This window comes from Anser cygnoides, chromosome 3 (genome assembly GCF_040182565.1).
Source record: "Anser cygnoides isolate HZ-2024a breed goose chromosome 3, Taihu_goose_T2T_genome, whole genome shotgun sequence".
NCBI lineage: Eukaryota > Metazoa > Chordata > Aves > Anseriformes > Anatidae > Anser > Anser cygnoides.
The window spans coordinates 39,664,055-39,686,361 of NC_089875.1; the positions used below are offsets into that span (position 1 = coordinate 39,664,055).

Sequence of the window (22,307 nt, forward strand, 5' to 3'; positions counted from 1 at the left end):
GTTAGCCATCCAAAACAAGAACCCTCCTGGTTTCTTTCCCTTCAGCTACTCAGATGTTGAAGACTGAAGCTGAGTTTGTTTTGAGGACAATATTCATTTGTAAGCCTCAGCCCTGAGGACTGATTTTTCCTGTGTTCTTGGACAAGAAAACAAACATGGAAAAAGCAGGTGAAACAGAGGAACACTAACTTTTTTCAGAAATCATTCTGTTGATGGTAATATTTGGGTACAAAAATATAAACATTTATGAAAATATTTGTGATGTCCCCTTTCTGCAGTTCAAGTTATTCCCACCCTAAACATGCATCATACAGTAAGTACAGAAAGCTAACCATTAAGAGAACAAATCTTACCTTACAGCAAAGGAAACATTATCTGAGTACCGGAAAGCATAGTGATGACAGTGAATACTGAACTGTAGTTTTACTCCTGTCTTGGAGACAAAGTAGGTTCAAGAGAGAAGGAAGGGGCAAGAAAATAATCATCCTAAAATGATCTTAAAAGTTAAGACAAACATTTTCTGCTGTTTTCTGCAAAGGCAAAGCCATAACTGTTTTAGGAAGTTGTATCATATCTATGTGATCTACATAAACGCTCAGAAGCAGCTGAAAATGATTTGAACAAAAGTTTAGTATTAAGCTTTGAACAAGAGAACAGACAATGAATGCTTTATTCCAGTCTGTATAAAACTGTACATTTCAACTTGCTTTTATAAAAAGAGATGACAAATCAAGTCAGACTAAAACATACAGTTGATTTTCAAACATCTTGTTGATATTGACAAGATCCAGAAGATAAATTTTGACAGTGATTAAAAATGAATTCTACTGTGCACAGCATATAATTCATTGGAATATAGCTCTCTGAACATGACTATGTTCAAGATGATTAAAGATTTCTTCTTCTGTTTCTGGAGTGAGCTGGATGTTATCTTTGATTGGAGACAATGGATCTGACTTTTTACAAGAAGGAAGTTTTTCATAATCTCTGTGCAAAAAAAAAGAGACAAAACAAAACCCAGCAATGTTATGACATTATATGTTTAACGACACACCTGTAAGAACATTTGGGTTGATTCAAAACAAGACCCCTCACCCAACTACCCACTGATCCACAAGTAAGACCAGAACAAAAGTCTATGATAGAAAGTTTTAGGTCCAATTTCACTACTGCTGAACAACTTCACTAAGGTTATTTAAATGGTTTCAGATAGCCTGTAAATAAAATAATTACTAGCTTTGCATTTGAAGCACAGTATGTGTAACCCACAGTAGAATATGGTGCATGCTTCCTTAACATCTAGTCTTCTGAAGAACTGTAGTATCTTATCTATCCTGTGAATCTTGAGGTCAGGACAAAACATTTTAGTGTCCCACATGACATTTTCCATCAAAAAATATATTTGTCCTAAGACATAAGGCTAATTTCAAAACACTTAAAATCTGCAAAAGCTATAAATAAAACATTCAGATCTAAGTAAGTCCTGCCAGCAGCGAAAATATTTTGAGAAACAAGAAAAATATCCCCTAAAAGCTAATAAACGGCTATTTTAATTACATAAAATTAAGTAGTAGGTAAAAAATATACATATCTTCAGTTTATCCAGAAGAACACTCCATCAATTCGCTATCACTTCGAAAGCAGAACAGAACTGATGATCAACCACCCCAAAATGTGAGAGGCATACAAAGTTAAATAACAACAACCTTGCTTTCAATTAAGTCTGACAGTTTTTAACACAGCTTTTGCATCTAGGCTAAGAAATGCCTTTCAGTATTTGATGTCAAACCTAATAGCAATATCTTTCATATAAATTATGTTACACTAAGTGCACTACCTCAATAAATGGATTTTAGTCGAGAGCTCCTGCTGGTTAGAAAAAATTAGAGCATATTTACCAGAAATCATACTTCTGGGTTGTATTGAATAATGAATAAGTGAATTGGCTTAGGAAATTAAGAACTGTATGTAGAAGATATCTATCATAAGCTGTTATTTTTATTGAATTGTTTGGAGCAAACATGTATAGAGTCTGCTTTGAATTTTTTTCCACAGGAAAAAATTCTAAAAACTTCACAGGCTTCTAACTGAAGGGTTAAAGCAACTTACCTTTTAAACTGGAAATTTTTCCATAGTTCACTAATGGTGGCTTGCAGTCCCAGCTTATTTTCAGCATCACAGTGATTTCTCTTCTGCACAGGTGACAGTTTCTTTCTTAATCCACTTACTTTAGCTGGTATCAATGGCTTGAGTTTTGTCACAATATGTGACCCTACTGAACTGGATTTGTGCAAGCCAGGAACCTGTGAGATTTTTAATAATAAATTATAAATGGTTAAAATGAAAACCTGTAACGCTGTATCAGAAAAATAGATGCTTATAATCAGAAAAATAGAAGAGCTTTACATTGCGTTGAGATTATGCAATCTGATTAGCCCCAACAACATATATTTGCATAGCTTCTCTAATTGAAAGTGATTTGTGCCACACAGATAATGCAGCTCTAAGAACTGGCAAAACAGCATTTGTAGGTCCTTGCATTTTAAGGAGTTGCAAAAGCACATTCCTTTGAAATGCAGTTTTTAAAGTCTACTGATTTTTTTTTCCACCCACAAGAACACAAAAAATTTTTCAAGTCCACCTTCAGAATTTTAAGAGAAGCCACCCTCTGGTATCACTCTGAAAAGTATCAGTACCCCAAGGATTACTATACCTCCAGCTGGACATCTCTCTGTACCTGGAATTCAAAGCAGTTGTTCTTGGCTAGAACACACATCTCAAAGGAAACCAGTCAGAAGTCTGAAGACCTCAACTAAAGTTGAGTTGCTTCAGTAGATAATTTATTCTAGCGATGAGATATCCTTTTTATTAAAAATGCATATCTTGTTTTCAATTCTCTTATCAGTTTTCAAGCACCGAATCTGTTCCTTGATATTTACAAGCACATAACTGATTTTGACAAGACCTTATTCCTGCAAATGTTAGTGTAATTTTTACATTTTATGCTCTCATCCCTAACCACAATTACTTATAGTCCTGTCAAATACTACTCTCCCCCTTTCGAATACTGATAGGTTATTGATTTTTTCTCCCCTTCTGCAGTTTCATTCACAAAGAGTAGTGAGTTTATTTTAACAATAAAAGAAATACACTTCAGCCTGATCAGCTGGACTTTTTTTTTTCCTACTTTTGTGTAGCTTACCACATTTCATAAGTTAAAGATTATACCGATGGCTATCTATTTCACCTCTTCCTCTTTGTGCTATAAATATATAACAATAATTCAATGAATGTAATGTACTCCTAGAAAAAGTTAGCTTCCTTTGCCAGACAAGTTCACAAATGGCCCATTCACATTATCTAATGTTTTTTGTCTTACACATTCTTGTAGTATTCCTCAGTTTTTGGGGAAGTAGCTAATTTGAAGCACTAGAACAACATTTCACTGTCTGATCCATTCTACTACCTAACTGTAGAATACCTACTCCTCAAAATTACTAGCTTCAAAGTGATCATTCACTTCCAGTCTGTTATTTTGTGTTTGTAATGATGAAGATCAAAATAATTATTAAAATATAATACAACAGCTGCAGAGGAAACTGAATGTCCATAGTTTTAAAATTTTCTTATTATACATAAAGTTTGCTACGTAAGATTAGCGTTTAGGACACATACATTTTAACTAATGCCAATAATTTTCCCATTTGGACATTAAGAATGAAACATTTTGCTCTAAATTAATCAACATCTGTTTTGCTGGACCATCTAAAGGAGGTAGGCACAGCTCTGCCTACCTCAGGTGCTTCAGAAAATGCGAATGGTTGTATGAGGGGGAGCTATTGACCAACTTTTATTTTATTTTTAATATATCATAGATGTTAGAAGTCTTCTTCAAAGACCTCATATGTCAGTTCTTTCCAAAACGACATTTCATTTTGTCCCATCCTCTCACCACATACTTGGTATATAGTTTTCTGTTAATTGAAGTGACATTATTTCTACCTGAATAAACTATGCAGATCTTGGAATTCCAAACAGATTTGAAATATATTTAAAATGCGTACTAAGAAGTTAGAAGGAGAGTACTGGGAGGAATAGAAATAAATCCTAAAAACCTTGCTTTACAGTTTTTTGCTGCTCATCACCTCAGCCATTTTGCAAAATGTGTACACTTGCCCATAACATTTCATTTCTTTTTGTGGTTCTGAAGCACATCAGACCTGTAAGCTAAATTAACCAATCCCAAAGGAGGCAGAGCTGCATGTTCAGTACCCATTAAAAACTTTAAACCAGAGCAGATTGTTTTCTTTTCGTCAATATTAGCCTCTTTGTTGAGACCACAATTTATGGGGCGATAATGAACAGTAAAAAACAGCTGGAATGCTACCACGGAAGTGACTACAAGGTCCTAGAGAACTCATTATTTTATAGGCACTGATTAGAGAAAAGCTTCTGTTAGCTTTAACACGAGAATTGAGAGGCTAGGCACTTTGCATTCTAGATTGGAACCAGAGTAAAATCTGACGGCTTCCCCAGATCACCTCCCTTGATTATTAGATTTCGCTAAAGATCAGCCATGTTATTTAGATCACCAAAATCAGAATAATTTATGTTTTAAGTGATCATCCGCTTCTTTGCTAAATCCAGAACTCACTATTCCCTTCATTATCTTCTTGGGTACTTAGTACCAGCAAAGATTCTCCTTGTTTTACACTTCGTAGTTAGCAAGCCTAAGGGAAAATTGAGGCAGAAGTGGTGCTTCTCATATCCATTCCATGCCTTCAATTCTGGCTACTTGTTCCAGTGGTCTCAGTGGTACTACAACCCACAAGAGCTTGTGAGTATGGGTGAGCCAAAGTTCCACAACTAACCTTTTGGTTGTTGTTGTCAAGTGACATTTCAGTCAGGTAGTTTTTCCAATCCAGCTGATCTTAAGTATTATTGCTAGCACATAAAGGTAGCAGAGAGAATGCACAGCCAAGAGGGCTGGTTTAAAATAACCTTACTGTCATGATGGATTTTCAGCTGATTTATATTGCCTGAACAGCTCCAAGCATCCTGAAAATATGATTAGATTATATTTACATTACCTCAGTACCTTAATACCATGTATTGCGCAATATTTAATATATTCCTTCTCTCAATATACCTTTAATGCAAGTAACGACTATTTGAGCAAAACAGATTAAACACATTATTAAAAGCAAAGTCATACAACTTTCAGTCTCAGGATGATTTCATTTCATTGCTTAGTCTTGCTGAAGAGAAGCAGGCAAAATGTTATTCTAATGAAAAAGCATCAGTTTTGTAAATAGGTGTTTCAGAATGGAGAAGAAGATGTAAGTCCTAGCTTAACACAGAAATTAATAATGTAACCACAAGGTGCCACTATTGCATAAAACAGTACTTTTTTGCAAAAAGCTTGTGATTTTTAATCTATGAGAAAGAAGCTAGTAGGGGTATATTCAAAAGGATGGAAGTGTCTTCTTTTGATTTAAGAATCTTATGGCCAGTTCTTAAGACAACATCTAAGGAACTAGAACACTCTCAGACGTTAAGGTTTTAGAAGTTTTGTAATCTAGATAGATGGGTAAAGCTCTTACAAATGCCTTGAAGACAGGGAACGCAAATTCATTGTTAGGCATTTAAGAAACCCCAGAGAAAGAACATTAAGGGTGCCCACCAGGAAATGTAACTAATTAAGGGTGCCCAACAGGAAACGTAACTAAAGCATTGACTGTGAAGGGAAATGTAGACTCAACGTGAAAGGACAGTCAAATGTCAAACAATGGTTATAACTAAAGCAACTAAACAAGGATGCTTCGTTAAAACCTTTCCAGGTTTTTAAATTTAAGCATGCTTTTTCTAGCCAAAGAACAGGAGACTGCTGAACCAGTAGATTCATCCATACAAATAGTCAAATAGGATTATCTTATGACTTTACCTGAACACAACTGCAATTTGCATCATAAAACTTAAATATTTAACATGCCAGAGGAAAACTAAGAAGAATTTTTCTTTATCTTGACTACTTAATTTATGCTGAAGTATTTAAAACCCCCAAAGTTGCAGCCTCATCAGTCATAGGGGGCCTGGTTATATTTCATCTCAACTCTGATACAGATGAGTAAGAAAGCAATTTTCTTTTGCTAACCGGCACATTGTTAAATATTCATTCTAGAACTTTTAGTGAAAAAACTAGCAAGAGACTACTTCTACTGAACATTGAAAATCAATAGTAAAATTAAAGGAATTCTTACCTTGATCTTTACTACCATATTCTTTCTGTCAGTTTGAACAGCAGAAGTTACTGGAGGCCTCTGAGTATGTCGATTATCAGCCAGTTTTGAAGTAGAGCTAAATTCCTTCAAAGAAAAAGTCATTTGGCTTTAAAACACCTTTTTACATTGTGCATATTTTTATATCCACACATCGATAAGTTATAATGCATGTTTTCAGTAATTGAGAACTTACACAAAACCCTGAGCATACTTTTAGTAAGAAACACTATGCTGACACACAAGGTGACAGGACTTCAACAATTACAAAAACAGAATAAAAGCATGCTAACCACTGCAATGTCACACAATGGAGAGACTAAAAACAAATGTAAAGAACAGACTTGATTTAAGTTAGTAAGTCAATCTATACTACGCAAGTGTAATAAACACCGAAAAGTTGTGTGAGCAGGAGTTACATAATCTGCAGAGTATCAATTAAAGAGAACTTCACAGCCTAATTTCTTTCTTAATGAAAAGTAAAAGCTAATACTGAGAAGTCTTGCTTTCTTACTTCTGTTTCTGAATTGTTACACACGTGTGGTGTCTTTGGAGACTCCAAATTACATTCTGATGGCCCACAAGACCCTTGAGACTGCGAGGAACAGTTCATTTCTGTTAAGGGGGAGGATTCCTCATCAGATTCACACACCACCCCACTCTCTTCTTGTACTCCATTAATGTCATCTGCCTGGGATGCCACGCAGTTGCTTCTCTGTTGGTCAGAGTGCTGTGAAGATACAATATGAGATAGAAAAGGATTTCCTGAATTATTTCCAAGGCTGCTAAACCACCGGAAGCAACTTTTCTGTGTTTCTCCAGGAAGCGATGAGGTAGTCCTTGTTTTTTCAGTTCCTGAAAACAGAGGAGTATCTTCTGCTACGTGTTTTGCCTCCTGTTTCTTGCAATCCCCCTCAACATCTTGAATTTGATCACTGTCATCCTTTGCTCTACAATCAAGCTCGTCTGCTTCATTGCAGAAAAACCTAAAGGGGAAAAAAAAAAGAAATTAAATACAATACTGGCGAAGGCAACAAAGAAGAAAGTCACTGCAAATGAGTATTTCATCTCCAAAATCCAACAGTTAGCTCTACACATCCATTCGATTTTTGAATTGCACTTGCAGACAGATTATTTTGACCATGGGCAAGTCACTATGGTCTTAATCTTCTAGTCCTTCCTGACAGCATTTAAAAGACAACAGTAAAGTCATGTTGTCATTTTATGTTTCACTAGAAAAAGCATCTGTAAATGCAGTGTTCATTGACTAAAGATACTAGTAAGTTCTTCATCCGAAAAAGGGAAGGATCTAGGAATCCTAGAAAATTTAAGGGTATATTCATTAATTGTCATAAACCTAAGTAGTGATGAAATTCTTCAGTGCTTCTTATTGAGGAATCTCGAATCTGTTCTCATTCTATGGCAGCAGCTCTGAAGGGCAAGTACTAGTCGGGTTTTTTTTTTTTTTTTTTTAAACAAACTGAGCATTTATTTGGAGAAAAAGCTACCACCACTGACAATTCTTAATCTTTGATGCAATGTAACAAATCTCTGAGCTCAGGAGTGTGCAAGTTAGAAAATGTCAGTATGAGATTATTTTACAAAGACATCTTTGAAGCACACAAATCTTATGGTTAAAGGTAAAAATCACAGTAAGACAGTAAGACGGAATTGTGATAATCATTTGTAAAAACAATTCAACAAATATACAACAAATAGTTGTAGTCAAACACAACCAACCAAAAACCAGAGAAACACAAAGTTCCTGTTCTCAAAGTCCTGGTGCAGAAATAAGGAGCATCATCTGAATGGGACTGGGTAAAAAGAGTTGTCAGACAGTGTGACCAGGTATAGCTTTGAAACAAAAAAAAAAAAAGATATCAATACACAAGTAGCTGCTTGTTTATGTGGCACAAATTATTAAAAAATTATTAAAAAATATGGCTATCACATGACCTGTAATAGCATGGCCAATTCCTAGCTAACTGATACCCAGAAACTAGACTGTATTGAATCTAGACTGTATTGAATTGCTTCACAGCCTTCATTACTACAGTAAAAAAAAGTTGATATTCTTTACTTATGTATCTATTTATGATATCTTTACTTATATATCTCACATACTTCATGTCTAGCACAAGGAGTTCTCCATCTCAGCTCAAGACTACAGGTGCAGAAAAAAATGAAGTACTGTTTTTCTCTTTTTCAGTATTCAAGTTATTTCAGCAACCAGGATATCAAATAGTATCTTGCTACTTATAGAAACATGTGATGCAAGCATACCTGCTTCTTGTTCCTGGAACAACTACAGCATCCCTCTGCTTGTTTTTCCTTTGCAGAAAGGAAGCAAATGTATTTCTAACTCTGGGTAGGGAGTTAGAGTTTTCTTTAGTGGCGGAATTCCCTGAAAAATCACTGCTTCGTATTGCAGAGACGTTATTTTGTGGCTGAGCATTTTCATCACTTTCCTCCTTGAATTTTTTTGCTTTTGAAAATGAATACTGGTTCAACAGATCTCCATCCGAGAGTTCTTCCAAATCTAAAGACAATTTAAGAATCACTGTAGAAGCTTGTTCTAGAATTAAATGGTTATGAAAAGACTGAACATCACATTATTTAACCTCACAGGCTTAAAAGTATTCTTAACAATACAGTTCAGAAGTCTTTAAACACTTATTTTCTAGTACATAGGCTTAAAGTAACTTTGAAAAGGTAGGTGGAGCAAAGGCATAACAGCTGAGATTAAGAAGAGTGCACATTATAATTCAAATTTAAGTTTCCTTTAAGAATACTAAGCTAAAAGCATGTGGCTATTGAACTAGTTAATTTTGATAAACCAAGGAATAGGAAAATACCAGGAGTAACAAAGGCAAAGAAGAAACCGTAGCAGCATCAACAGAAAGAAGGATGCAGATGAAGAGAGAATACTCAAACTATCAAGTGAAGTACAATGGGAGCAGAGAGCTCTTTTTATAAATAGACAACAGATTATTTCAGCCCATATAACTTAGGTGTCCATATAACTTGTCTTAGGTATACAAGACAAGGTAGCACAGATCTACAATTTCAGAAAACTGGAACAAAGGGTACCAAGACAAAGGAACTAGGCAGCACAGTGTTAGAAGAGTACAGAAAACTAAGTTTTCTATGCAGCTAAATCTCATCTCTATGAAAGATAACCATTTTTATTTCTTTGCATACTATTAAAAGATAGAAATTAAACTCAAAATAGCTAAAAAATTGAGCAAATTGTATTAAAATAATTGCAGTCGAGGACAAAAATTTTATAATAAATCACAGCAAAAATAAACTGCTGCAGAAAGTTCGCCGCCAAACTTGATTGTTACTAAGGCTTTTATATTATTTTTTCCAGTCTTGCAGATTGTTAAATACAGGACACAAACAACAAAAGTTAGTTTTATACCTCCAAAATCTCACGCCATCATGTCAAAGATAGAATCCTTTCTTTTCTACTACCTTCTATTATTTATTAATTAAGAACATACCACTTCTTCGCCTTTTTGCTAAGAGCTCTTTGCCTGGAAGTTTTAACCCTTTGATACTGATTTTCTTCTCAGTGCCTTTGGTTGTTGATTTCTCAGGTAAATGAGTTATATGAGGAACAGTATCTGTACTAGGGCCAAGCTTGTAGTCTCTGCTCCAAATGCTATTTATATGATTAGCATGTCTGTCATTCCAGTCACGACTTCTCTGCTGCATAGGCTACAAAAAAAGTTGTAAGTCAGACATAGGCTTATAAATTTGCCTTCTAAATAAGACTTCTTGATTTGGCATAAGGGCATTTTGACATTTGCACAACCATTGCTGACATGGCTACTCTACACAAACATTTTCTTTTTGTTCCCACATTTCTTACACTTTCTTTTTACTCTGTGCTGCCATGACTTCTTTATTCCTATATGCCACAAGTGACTAACTGCTCTTCTCAAAGTTAGAGGTTTACTTCTATTCCAAAAGCCTAATTTGGGAAAATACTATCCTCATAATAATATATACTTGGAAGAAATATGCACCCCTAAACACTTTGAGAGTTTTCTTTTTAAATTAGTTACTTCTGTAAACAGGATTAAGGACTTAATAAAAATGTCTGAAAGTAAAACAAAGTCAAATGCCTTAAGGAATATCAATTTACTTGTACAGAGAATGAGATCTAAGGATTTTGTAAGCCACTGGTCACCTGATTTATGGTCATCTTCTCTGGATGCCCCAATACAAACATTTTGCTAATTTAATTGAGATCAAGTCTTCTACTGTAAATGCATACAGTCAAGACAGAAGAGGAAACAAAAATCCCAAGTCTCACATATCTCATAAAGTTCTCCATTAAAAGCTTTCCATGCCCTGGATTTTTATTTATTTTTTTTTTTAATATATTTTTTAAGGTAAGAATAGAAGGATGTAGGCAGTTACTCAAAGAAGATTTCAAATTTTTTATTGTTCCTATTGTTGTCCATACGTTGCTTACTAACACGTCCATTAAGGAGGTTTAAAAAAGATTTAATTGTGCAAAGGTGCAGTCTAGGCTGCACATTTATTTACTTACATAAACTTTCTCATCTTAGATCAGAAGAAAGTATTACATGACAAGAATCCATTCAGGATTATTCTGCACGTAACCAAATCATTTCTCCTGACCACTTACTTTCCTAGATATTTAAGGTGCTCAAGGACCATTTAGGTCAGAATATTTATCAGCCTACTTTTTTCAGAAACTTTAAAGCAAAATGAAAAACTACACAAAACTAGGAAAAGAACATGATGGCAAATACATTTTGCCATTGTCAAAATAAGCAGAGTGACCCAAGAACTAACAATTAAAACAAAAGAATAAAGTCAGAGAATTAAAAAGCATGCGTTATCAGAACAGCAATCAGTCATAAAACAATGGCTCTTAAAGTCACGCCCTTGTATTTACATTTTCCAGCATCTTCTAGATGACATACTAAAATTTTACTTGTTATAACTATTAAAAATGTAAATTTCATTTTTCAAGTGGCATACAAACAGCTCATTTTGTGTGAGAGTTTGCAAAACTGCCAGAATGCATCAGCATCTGGCATTACCTTATGGACTCTTTAGTGACTAGATGAGTTGTAAAGCCAACAGTAACTGCTGTTACTGTTTTCAGTAATTACTATTAAGAGGTTTTTGAAGATGCTGAAAAGGTTTGTAGGCTAGGTGTCTCTTCAAAGAGACTTTTGTATCTGGAAATATGAATATGCTACTCATAATCTGAAATTAAAGGAGTGAAACTTTTATGTTGGATTGTTCTTCAAATCATACTTCGTATGTTTGTTGAAAAATACTATTTCATTAGTAACAGAATAGCTTTCACTGTCAAGTCAGTTGCGGATAACATTCAACTGTATTTTTCCATGAATGTTCATGTTCAAACCCATGTCATTATCTTAGTATATAGCTTTAGAACAAAGGTATTACCTGTGCAGTATCAGGGTTATAGTTGTCGATGCGTTCCATTGTATCAATATCAATATTGCCAATGGCAATTTGAAAAGCAGTAGTATCACCAAAGTGTCTGTCCCCATTGCATTAAAGGAAAATATCTGAATATTACAATAAATTTCAAAAAATGTAGCATTAAAGTCAGAACAGCTGCTTTCAATTTTGTGTTAAAAAAAGTATTGATAGAATATTATCCACAAACGTTATTACTACTAGCCTATTTAATCTGATGCAACAGCAATCATAATAGATCTGCAATGCTCAGCAAACCTGTAAAGTTGAAAGGAAAGCCTTCAATCATTAACGGAAAAGTTGCCATCCTTCTTATTCCTAGCCTCTGGAAACAGAGATTAATCAGCTTGAAAAACATACACAACTAGTAATTACTTAAATGGTCTCCTCTTTCTTCATTTTCCATGAGGAAATTTCTGACACAAGTGGTGAAACACTACTTGTTTTGTAGGAAGGCTATCTGGTCAAACAGTGAACGCATAGATTAGGCGCTCACAGCAAGAATTAGAGTGGCAGAGGTAACACACAACACAGGCACAAACTTAAAAACAGTCACAAAGAACTTAAACTGCTGAAGTATAACCTGTGTTTAAGAAATTGCAGTCTACATTTAGAAAAAGACATAGCTTCCACTTAAAGTGATAGGTCATTTCTTAATATTCAGTTAACCACTGTGCTTAAAAAAAAAAGACCAGAGCAAAAGAGAAGGAAAAACAACCTTTATAAGACTGCATGCAGGCTTTAGCCAATAGCAGAGGTGCAATGGAAAAACAATGTAAGACACCATAACTGTTCCCATCTATTTTGCCCCCACTATTTCATTACAGAAAGGATACCGTCCTGCATAAATTAGTGTTTCTGGATCAATATCATCAGTATACGTGTTCAGAGGAACTAATTTTCTGTTGACAGGATCAAAAACTAACTGATAAAGGAATGTATTATTGGCACGTGTAAAACCCTGTATGTATTCTTCTGATACGGTTATATTCATCTTCAAGTAATGCCCCATTTTCTTAATAACCTGTCCAAAAAAAATAAAATCTGCTTAACCGCTGCATTTAAACAAGTAAATTTCCATAGTTATCTTTAAAAATATTATTCCAAGACCTTCAGAGTTTTAAAGAGAATTTCAGTTTTAGCACATAATAGAAGCATTATGTGAAGACAAATACAGTTCTCAAGAAACTCAACATCCACAAAAGGGTAATTACGCTTCAATTACTAGATATCTTCACTCGCCCTTAAATGTATGTGTCCCATAGCAAAAAATGACTTAAACTAGATAGGGGATGAGAAGAGGGGTAAGGAGGAAGTCTTGTTTTGCCACTTTAGGTTTTTACAGTCACAGAAATAACACAACCCATGTAATAAAGTCTTCTTGTCCAAGAAATAAATATGAAATCTGAATAGGAATACAGAATGTCTCCTAAAGGTATATTTGTTAAAATTAATGGACATCAAATTTTATAATTCATATTACCAAAAAATGAAAGCAGTATATGGATGCTTTTATTGTAGGAAAAAGCTGAACTAATCACATTTTTCCCCCATTACTGGCCATAAAAATACAGATTTATTCAGTAGTTCCTCCTATACATTGTTACTGAACCACACTACAATAAGTTCCTAATAATTCACTGACCATTGCATTTTTCAGTTCCACTGAAGGCAAATTATATTGTTTTGAAGATCATTTCTGTCTTACTGCCAAAGACAAGAATCTTTCATCCTCCCCAGATAAAAAAACCAGATGTATTTGGTCACGTATCCTAAATACAGACCGTTTACTAATCTTAGTAAGAGATACCAATTCTGATGGGCACTGTTGGACTACTTTGCATCTTTTGACTTTCCAAAAAACACTGTTGGAAAACATTAGTGAGGAGTCACATGACAATTTACTAGGTGAAAAGCTTTTCAAGTGAAATACTGCCATTGTGCTCACAAAAAAGCAAAAGTACATTAGCTTAAAGGAAATCATTATTGGAATGGGAAAAGCTCAGTTTCTTTTCTACTTCCACAATTAATTTGATGCATGCTTTACATGACAAAACATTTTAAAACTGAAAACAGTTATTTGTGTACAGCATGCGAGAGAGAAAACACTGAAGCATACATGTAACTTAAGATGATAATGCAGAAAGTTTGACTGCATACGAAAGTACATTTTTGGATTAGATTTACCTGCCTCCAGGACAGGCATGGAAAGTACTTTTCTTAATAGCTTTTAAACTCTTCTCCATTACTGTCTAGACAGAAGTTATTCCCACTCTTAGCATCTGTAATTCCTAATATTAGAACTGCTTTCATTACACAGGAAAAAAGTTACCTTATTTTGCACTATACCATTTTTATATACTAGAAAGACATTTTGGAAAAAAATGTCTACGTCAATATATACATAATTAAACACAAAAAGGGAATAAAATAAAATTCTGTCCTACCCCTCCTCCAGAGGGATAAGAGTGTACTTTACGTACTGGAAGGTCATGTTCTTCTCAAAACAGAGAAAGCCAAGAACCACACATTTTCAATTCAGTGTTAACATCAGAAACGCAGATACAGACTCCCAAATACCCAACACAGAGTGCTAAAGCAAGATTACCTTTATAATATCTGGATTGTTAGCAAGTTTTAGCAACTTGCATGCTTTAACTAACCCAATTCCATGGATTGATGGGAGGTAGTCACAACCAGAAAGAATACACATGTAGCGGAATTTCTCTTCTGTGAAAAGATTTCCAAGCTGCTTGCAGTTTCCTAATCGAGCTTGATCTATCTCTAGTCCATTTCCAAACTTGTCAATTTTCAAAAACACCTGGAAATTAAGAGGAAGTGAAAACAATAATTTTCACCTGTACAAGCTCATTGTTCCATTTGTACATATGCTAGTTTGTTGCACTTGATGGAAATAACAGAGGTGACTGCTATTCTTATCTCTTCAGTTTCCCTGAATTATTGTAATGGAGTAAAGTCAAACATATTTAGCAACTTTGAACTCTTGTTTTTAACATAGCAGTGAGAGGTAAGGGCTCTTAATGTTTTCTTCCATACCTTTTTACATCCAAAAGCTAAAAGATCGGAATCTTCTGTAATTATGGCTTGAACCAAGCCAGCCTTATTAAGATAAGCCAACTGAGCATCAGCTTCATAAGGAGCCACAATACAATCAACTCCATGGTTTCGTGCAGCCTGTACATAAACAGGAAACATACAAGCATTTAACAGCAATTTTCAGCCATCATCTTAGACACCTAGAAACAAAGGAACTCCTACTACAATGAACTGAAATATTGATTTTTATTTTTTAATCACCCCTCACATCCTCCGCCAATTAAAGCCCTATTTTTCACATTTAAAATCCAAGTTTCAAGGAGTTCAGACCTATACAGACTGGTCTACAAAAACAGCCTTTCCTGCATTGGTCTGTAACATTGCACATACTGACCACAGCTGCAAGCTTCAAACTCATGCACATTATAGTTTAATCTTATCTCAGGAACTATCCTGAGATGGGTGTTTAAGGAGTTTCATATCTTTCATGGCAGAAAGAAAATTCTAGATGTTATCAAAGTCAGTTTATGGCTTTAAGAAGAGATGTATTTTAATCGACAAGTCACTATTTTGAAAACTGGGCATGATAAGTCTGAAGCAAAGTTAAATTTAATTACACCCAGCATAACCTAGTATATGCAGTACAGTTACAGAGTAAGAGACAGGAGGTGTGGAGAATATCTTTCCTGCCTATGGAGATGCAGTAGTGGTGCAACCATACAAAAGCAGAGTAAGACATCCTACTAATTGTATAGATTGTTTTTTCGCAACAACACCGGCAACTTACTTTAATGACTTCATGAGCCATAGCATGGGTAACATTTACACTGCGTGCAAAACATTCCCTAGCTTCTGAAAGTTTCCCTTCCCGCAACAACTGCTTCCCCTTCAGAAGACCAGCTTGACGCTTCCTGAAAGACAAAAATATCCACCAAGGTCTGATTGTTTTTCACTTAGAAGAACAGTTATTATGGAGGACTAAGAGATACTGATAGGAAAGGGGGAAAAAACGTTTCGCAGCTGAGCACTTCCCCAGTCTATTCTACTGTGTAACACTTGAAGAGTAACTGCAAGTCATTGTATCACAAAGAACACTTAGATTGGCATGTTGAAATACATAGTGAGAAAACAGTGACAACTCAAATCAGCAACGAAGAGTTGCACCCGTCCTTGGGATGCAATAAGAGGAATCTTGGGAGTATCTGATGTCAGATACTCACTGGTTTGGAGGAGGGAAGACATTATTTATTTTGTTTCAAACGCTGGAAATTGTTTGCTCCACACTGAAGGAAACATATGCCCAGAAGAACTGATAAGTAAAATTCTCACAGCTTCAGTGAGATGTCCTGATAGATAGGGACAAACCTGAATCCAAACTGGAAACCAGTTTATCTGATGATTTGTAGAGAACAAGGAAGATGGTATCGATTTTAGATGAAATTGTATCGGGAATAAATATTTTTGACCAGAGAGATCATAACAGTGGATTCAACTGAAAGCCTTTAACGCATTACAGGAAGTAATGCTCAGAGATTTGCTTCCTTCCTCTATAAAAGTGCTTTCATTTATGAAGTGCATTTCTATTTTTGGAATAAAACCTCTAAGAAGAGGCTTGTACGATTTTAAATGTAAATTAAGCGAAGTAACACTATATTGCAGAAAAGTTTACCAAAGATTACTACCTAACAAGTCTGAAGCTTCTCCAGCTATGAAAATGAACTGTAGTTTTAAACATGCTACTTTACTTGCAAATCAATACTTACTCTCGTCGGGCCTTTTCCACTTCCTTTTTAGAAGGTAGGGTGCATCCATCAAATACCAAAATTGGTTTAATTCCAAATGAGAGGAGCATATCAACAAGTTTCATACAGAAAGCTACATAACTGCATCAACAACAAGAGTAAGAGAAGAAAAATAAACTTTATTGTTCAAAGATTTTAATTGGAAACATATTTCCCTAGCACCACATAAAGAATAAGAACACACAAATGCTTTCTTAAGAAATTCATGCTTCATCTCCCAGCTCAAAACTGGACTGACTACTGCTATTATGGAAAATACCATAAGAACTCAAGCAGCATTCAATTTGATTTTGCTACAGTAGGATGCACACTACCAAAGTTTGCAAGTTTCAACATGGGTCATTTCAGTTTTAGCAACTCAGTCCGTAATGGGCAGGGAAACAGGCAGCAGATAAGCACAGTACGTTGTCTTTCCCTGAAGCCTTTTGAAAGGCACAGTAAATGAACTTTTGTGGAGTAGAGAAGCGATGAGGTATGAAACCTCTCTTCATGGAACTATCTGCTTCTTGCTCAGGTGGTGGATATGTGCTATGGACAGAAAAATCTGTACAAGATCGTTTCATCAGTAACTAAAGTCAATAGCAGCTGTAAGCAGTAAGTGCATTACAAACTACGATGATCAATGAAAAAGTTTTTCACATTTCTTTCTTTCAAGGACAGAGTTTAAAACAGCAACAGCAGCCGTTCTACCACTAAGGGGGCAGGGAGGGGAAGAAAGGGGACGCAAGAGCATTTATTCTGAGAATATGAGCATGGAAAAAGCTGGATTTAGAGCTACAAAACAAACCCAAAAATAATAATGATTTTTAAAAGACAAGGGTGAATAAGTTTGTAACTATATAATAACTCAATTCAGATGAAATTTAAAGTGTGGAAGGGATTTCCACACTACTGTTAAAGTGCCAGTCCAAGATCAGTGATCACAGGCACAGGGAAAAATATGTATTTTTAATTAAATACATTTAGTTATGTTCAATCACTTCACAGTTTTCTATGATTATACCTTTTTTTTTTTTCTGCCTGTCAATTTCTTTTAACTGAAATACATTATTTTCAGAACTCCAAGGGATTTCCACTGTCTTCAAAGGCAGGTAGCAGAGTTGTATGAAACTCTACAGTTCTTCTAATCAACAGACATAAGAATTAAAGATTTGAATCAATTTGTGAGCTATCAACTCTCTCGTCTCCAACCAGACATTTAATAAAAATCTCATAGATGAAGCCTAGTCCAGACTAAATACTGTTGTTTTATTTCTGAAGAGATAAAGGTTCATTTTCTTTAAAAAGAACTTTTCCATCTAAAACCCAGTTTTCCAAAGAGATGGCAAGAACATATGCAAATCTGACCCAGGCTCCAAAGCTGGACTTGAATCATGGCCACAGTTTTTATTCATTTCCTTCCTTAAAGGTATGGTAATATAAGTGAAAAATCCACATTACAGTAGAAGAGCTACTGATACTAAAAATATAATGTTAAGCAAAAAACTAAAAATCAGTGCAGGGTACTTTATATGGAGCACAACACACCTATCAGAACGCCTTGGTATTGTTATGAGGTTTCATCACACAGCAGTATTTACAATCACTTTGTTCAAATAAGGTTCCTGGAAATAATACTGTATTTGAGACATGATTTACATCTACAGAACCTACAAGTGATTAGATTTTTGGGACATGCTGGGGGGTGGGGGATGGGCGACACGACCCAAAAACTTAGCTTATCTGTGTTTGTATCTTAAAATATTTTAGCATATATTCTGCCGCCCAGTATTTACTGGGATATTTGTTTTGCCCAGCTGAAGCTGAAAAGCTATTTACTTACAGCCAGCATTTCCACTTCCAAAAATCACTACTGGGAGCGAGAACTCAGAAGCCACAGGAGATTTTATCTCAAAAAAAAAAATCAAGTTAACAAGCCTTCAGCTTGTGTAAAGGCCAAGAGCGAAGCGTTAACAGCGACTTACTGATCCGTCGGCTCCCCCTTGGCCAGCTTCTCGGCGCAGGCATAGGCGCCTTTGTGCATCCAGCAGTAGGTGTCCACAGCCACCGCCTGCCCCCGGTACTTCTTCACGTGCGCGGGCTCGGCGGCCTCCTTGAGAAACTGCAGCAAGCCCTGGATCCCCATGGCGCTGCCCGCACCGGACCGAGGAAGCCCGAAGCGTTTGCCGGGTCCCCAGCCCCGCCGAGCCCGATGCCCCCCAAATACCCGGGCGGCGGCCCCGGCTCCCAGCCGCTGCCCGGGAGGGGACGAAGCGGCCCCACAACCGCCGCCGGCCCCGCGTGCCGCTGCCTCGCTGCGGGGGAAAAAGGGAGGCCCAGGCGCTGCCCGCGCGGCGGCCGCCCGGGGCTTTCAAGCAGCGCGCGCTCAGCCCCTCGCCCCGCCCTCCCCGCGGCGGACTACAGCCCCCGGCATGCCCCGCGAGGCGTCGGGGCGGGAATGAGCCCCGCCCGCTTCGGAACGGGCGCCATTTCGGGGGGCGGGGGCGGGCCCTCTCAGGGGGCTGTGGGGTGGGAGGGGGGTTCGGTACCGGCAGCGCCCGGTGGTGGTGCTTGTCTGCGCCTGGAGAAGAGTATGGGCAACGGCCCACAAAGGTCGGGCCATTGCAGTGCTCGGCATTTGTTCTCTGTTCTTTTTATCCCGGCTCTCTGGTCATGGCTGTAACCTGGGATGTAGAATTTTTTTTCTGATAGTGAGAAGTTAAAAAAAAAAAAAATGCAGGAAAAACAAGTGTAATGTATTTGTGTCTGTTGCCTCCTTAAAATACCTAAACATAAAGAACCTAAACACTGTTATAAATGACTGAGTCCCAAATAGGATTACAATCAGAGTTTACAATTTATTAAACGAATAGAGGCAAGCAAACAGCGCTGGGTGCGCCGGGAGTCTCTGCTCCACCGGGACGCACACCCGTTACGTAAGGCATCTACTTTTTTATACTCCTAGGCTAATACATATTTATTACTACTTCTAAAAGAGGCAAGGTTATTATAATTGGTTTCCCGAATCCGATGTCGCCTGCTTATCAGTCTCTGTTACTTTCTCAGGGGCCGCTCGAACAGGGAGACAGGGAGGCTCATATTTTCCTCCTTATCTAGTGGTCCAGGGAGACAGGGAGACAGGAAGGCTCTTATTCTTCCTCCTTATCTAGTGGTCTCTTGGCCGGCTATCAGAAGTTACTGCACATCCGTGCAAAGTCAGCAGTTTTTCTCCGAAGAAATCCCTTTGTTCTACAACACTAAAAAAGCTAAAAACTTCAGGAGATCTAAGCAGAGCTGAATAAGGCACTGAGGTACGGTAATGGTCAGGCCTGTACTGTTGCTGTGAGTGGTTTTCCAAGGGAGCCATGAGATGCCAGTCATGCTGAACAAACCGCTTCTGCCAGTGTTCCTCACAGCGATTACTCCAGATCAGCTCAATTACAGCAGAGGATCCGTGACCTGCAGTTGAAGGCAGCGTACGCATAACAGCAAACATGAATATTACAAACACCAAATATACTGGAGCCAAAAGGCGGCACAGAGTTTTGCAGGATGCGACGAGGACTTAGCCCTGCAACTAACCCAGTGAAGGGGGGGAGAGAGTGGAAGCAGGTCACTGACTACAAGGGGAGGGGCCAGGGACAGATGTTACTGCACCAAAACCCTGGGGTTACTGCAAGGATCAGTGCTTAAAGTTAGAAATTTAAATCTGTATATGCCTACTACTGTAACTGCTTTCATTAAAAACAAAGCCTGGAACATCCATATCCCATACTGAAATTTGAAGTGATTCACAGAGGAATTTTACAAGGATAGTCAAACTACACAAATAAAAAAGGGCGTGAAAGAAACGTTTTTATTTCGGAGATCAAGTTAATGTTTTGGGACATCTCATGCATGGGATTGACTTCCTGTTTAAGCATCTGCTACAGTTCAGCTGCAGTATCTCAGTCTGCCTATTCGACACATTAAATGCAGTCAACTGTAGTTTGATAGCCAACATGTGGTCTGCACATGCCACAGACTAGGACAACAAGGCACTCTACAGTGCCAGCCTTAAATTCTCCCTACTGGCAACACACGTGCTGGAACCTAAAACAGTCTCAGATTGATTTTATTCATGATTTTTCCAATCTTCAGGAAATATGTCTTCATATCTTTGCTAATGAGAGCAAGTGCAGTCTAGAAACAGTAAAGAAGGGGGAGAAGATTAGAACCAAAGAAAGGCTATGCACACAATACTGAATTATGCAAATTTTCTCTGCACTCTTACGAAAACCTTCATTTGTTGAGTTAGCTCTCATAAAATGGAAACAAATACAGGAGTGTGTGCATATTTCCAGCTGTGTGCAATGAGATAACTCGACCGCAAGTCTTGCCAGCACTCTAGAAAGTAGCATTGCATTGGAATAGCCTTTTTTTTTTTTAATTGATTTTCTGTTTTTTTTTTTTTTTTTTTTTTTTTTTTAAGCATTATGTTTAATTACTTCATTAAGCTGCCCTTAGTAGAGGTCTCTGAGGTTGGTGATTAAATCCTGGCTAGAGGACATGTCTGCATGTGGAAGGGGTTTGAAAAATCATGATATCGTCTTGGTACAAAGGAAAATAGTGATAGGGATGAAGAGGACTTAAATGCAGTACTTTGCCTGAAATTTCACAGAATTTGACTGTCTGGTCCACTTGTAATTACAAACAGGAAATGAATTATTTCTGTATTTCTATTCCCAGGCCTCATGGGACAGCATAAATACCATAAATAGTAAATATTGCATAAATACAGTAAATAGTATAAACACAGTAGCATAAAGTCGCTTTAAAGTACCTGGAAGGGCATTCTTGTTTTAATCTGTTTCCTGTACAGGTGGGAACTATCAGATGGACTCACCTTTGTGTGATGTGTCTGATGTGTCCTGATGAGATCCTGCTCTCACTCCAGTGGGCTGGCCAGAGCTCGCCATTACATTTCCCATGTCAGGGCCAGGGCCAGTCACGTAAAGTAGACCACAAGCCATCCTGAGATGTTAGTGCTGCAGTTCCACTGCAATAATTTCAAGGTGGAAGTGAGAAATACAATGTCTGGAGTAAAGTGATCACAACTGACCAGTTTTAAGTCTGAAATAGATAATAACAGTTCTTTTCCTATTCCTTTTCCTTTCCCTCTTTTTTTCTTGTTAGTTTAACCTAAAGGTATGCTTACTTAAATTAAAATAAAATTTGCAGTGAGAAATATGTCTAAACGGATACCTACCAGGTAAATTTGCTTTACTGCTTGCCATTTTGAAGTCTGTAGAGCTCTTTCGCAATACTGACTGTGACTTAGTCACCAGGGCGAAAAAGCAATGTTTCCAGACAGTGGACATCAAGGCTTAAATTCAATACATCTGAATTAAAACTCAAGTATATCGTGCGTGCATTAAGAAATGCATAGAAATATGTTGGCCATAAGATGTTTTAAAGCTGAAAATACTGATTGAATTCCTCTTTACTTTTTTTTTCTTCTTTTTTCACCCCATGATTCTGTCTATATCTAGCATGCTCCAGTACTTTTAAATTCAATTGCAATTTGGATTCTTGATTGCTTCTCTTAAAAATATGTTCTTATATCAGTTCTGACATGTCTTTTTTTTTTTTCTTTTTCCTTAAACTGTTCTGCTCATGAGAAGAACAATAATCAGAGTAGGCAATACAATATATC

The 22,307-nt window shown here is 36.8% G+C and overlaps 2 protein-coding genes across 2 annotated transcripts in view; both read right to left on the minus strand.

The window, feature by feature from the left end:
- Positions 1-634: 634 nt before the first annotated feature.
- EXO1 (exonuclease 1) lies at positions 635-18,758 on the minus strand. The gene is made up of 13 exons (XM_048079942.2): positions 18,598-18,758; positions 16,595-16,714; positions 15,619-15,742; positions 14,832-14,969; positions 14,383-14,595; positions 12,611-12,798; positions 11,739-11,835; positions 9,785-10,001; positions 8,562-8,817; positions 6,793-7,264; positions 6,261-6,365; positions 2,110-2,303; positions 635-987 (listed from the first exon to the last, which is right to left on the minus strand). Exons 1-13 carry the CDS (start codon positions 18,756-18,758, stop codon positions 846-848), a joined length of 2,427 nt encoding a protein of 808 aa, XP_047935899.2. The 3' UTR covers positions 635-845.
- A 2,759-nt stretch (positions 18,759-21,517) lies between these two features.
- Positions 21,518-22,307, minus strand: part of WDR64 (WD repeat domain 64) — an 82,924-nt gene continuing 82,134 nt past the window's right edge. Inside the window, 1 exon segment of the mRNA XM_066993182.1 lies at positions 21,518-21,650. The gene's annotated coding sequence lies outside the window, so the exon portion shown is untranslated.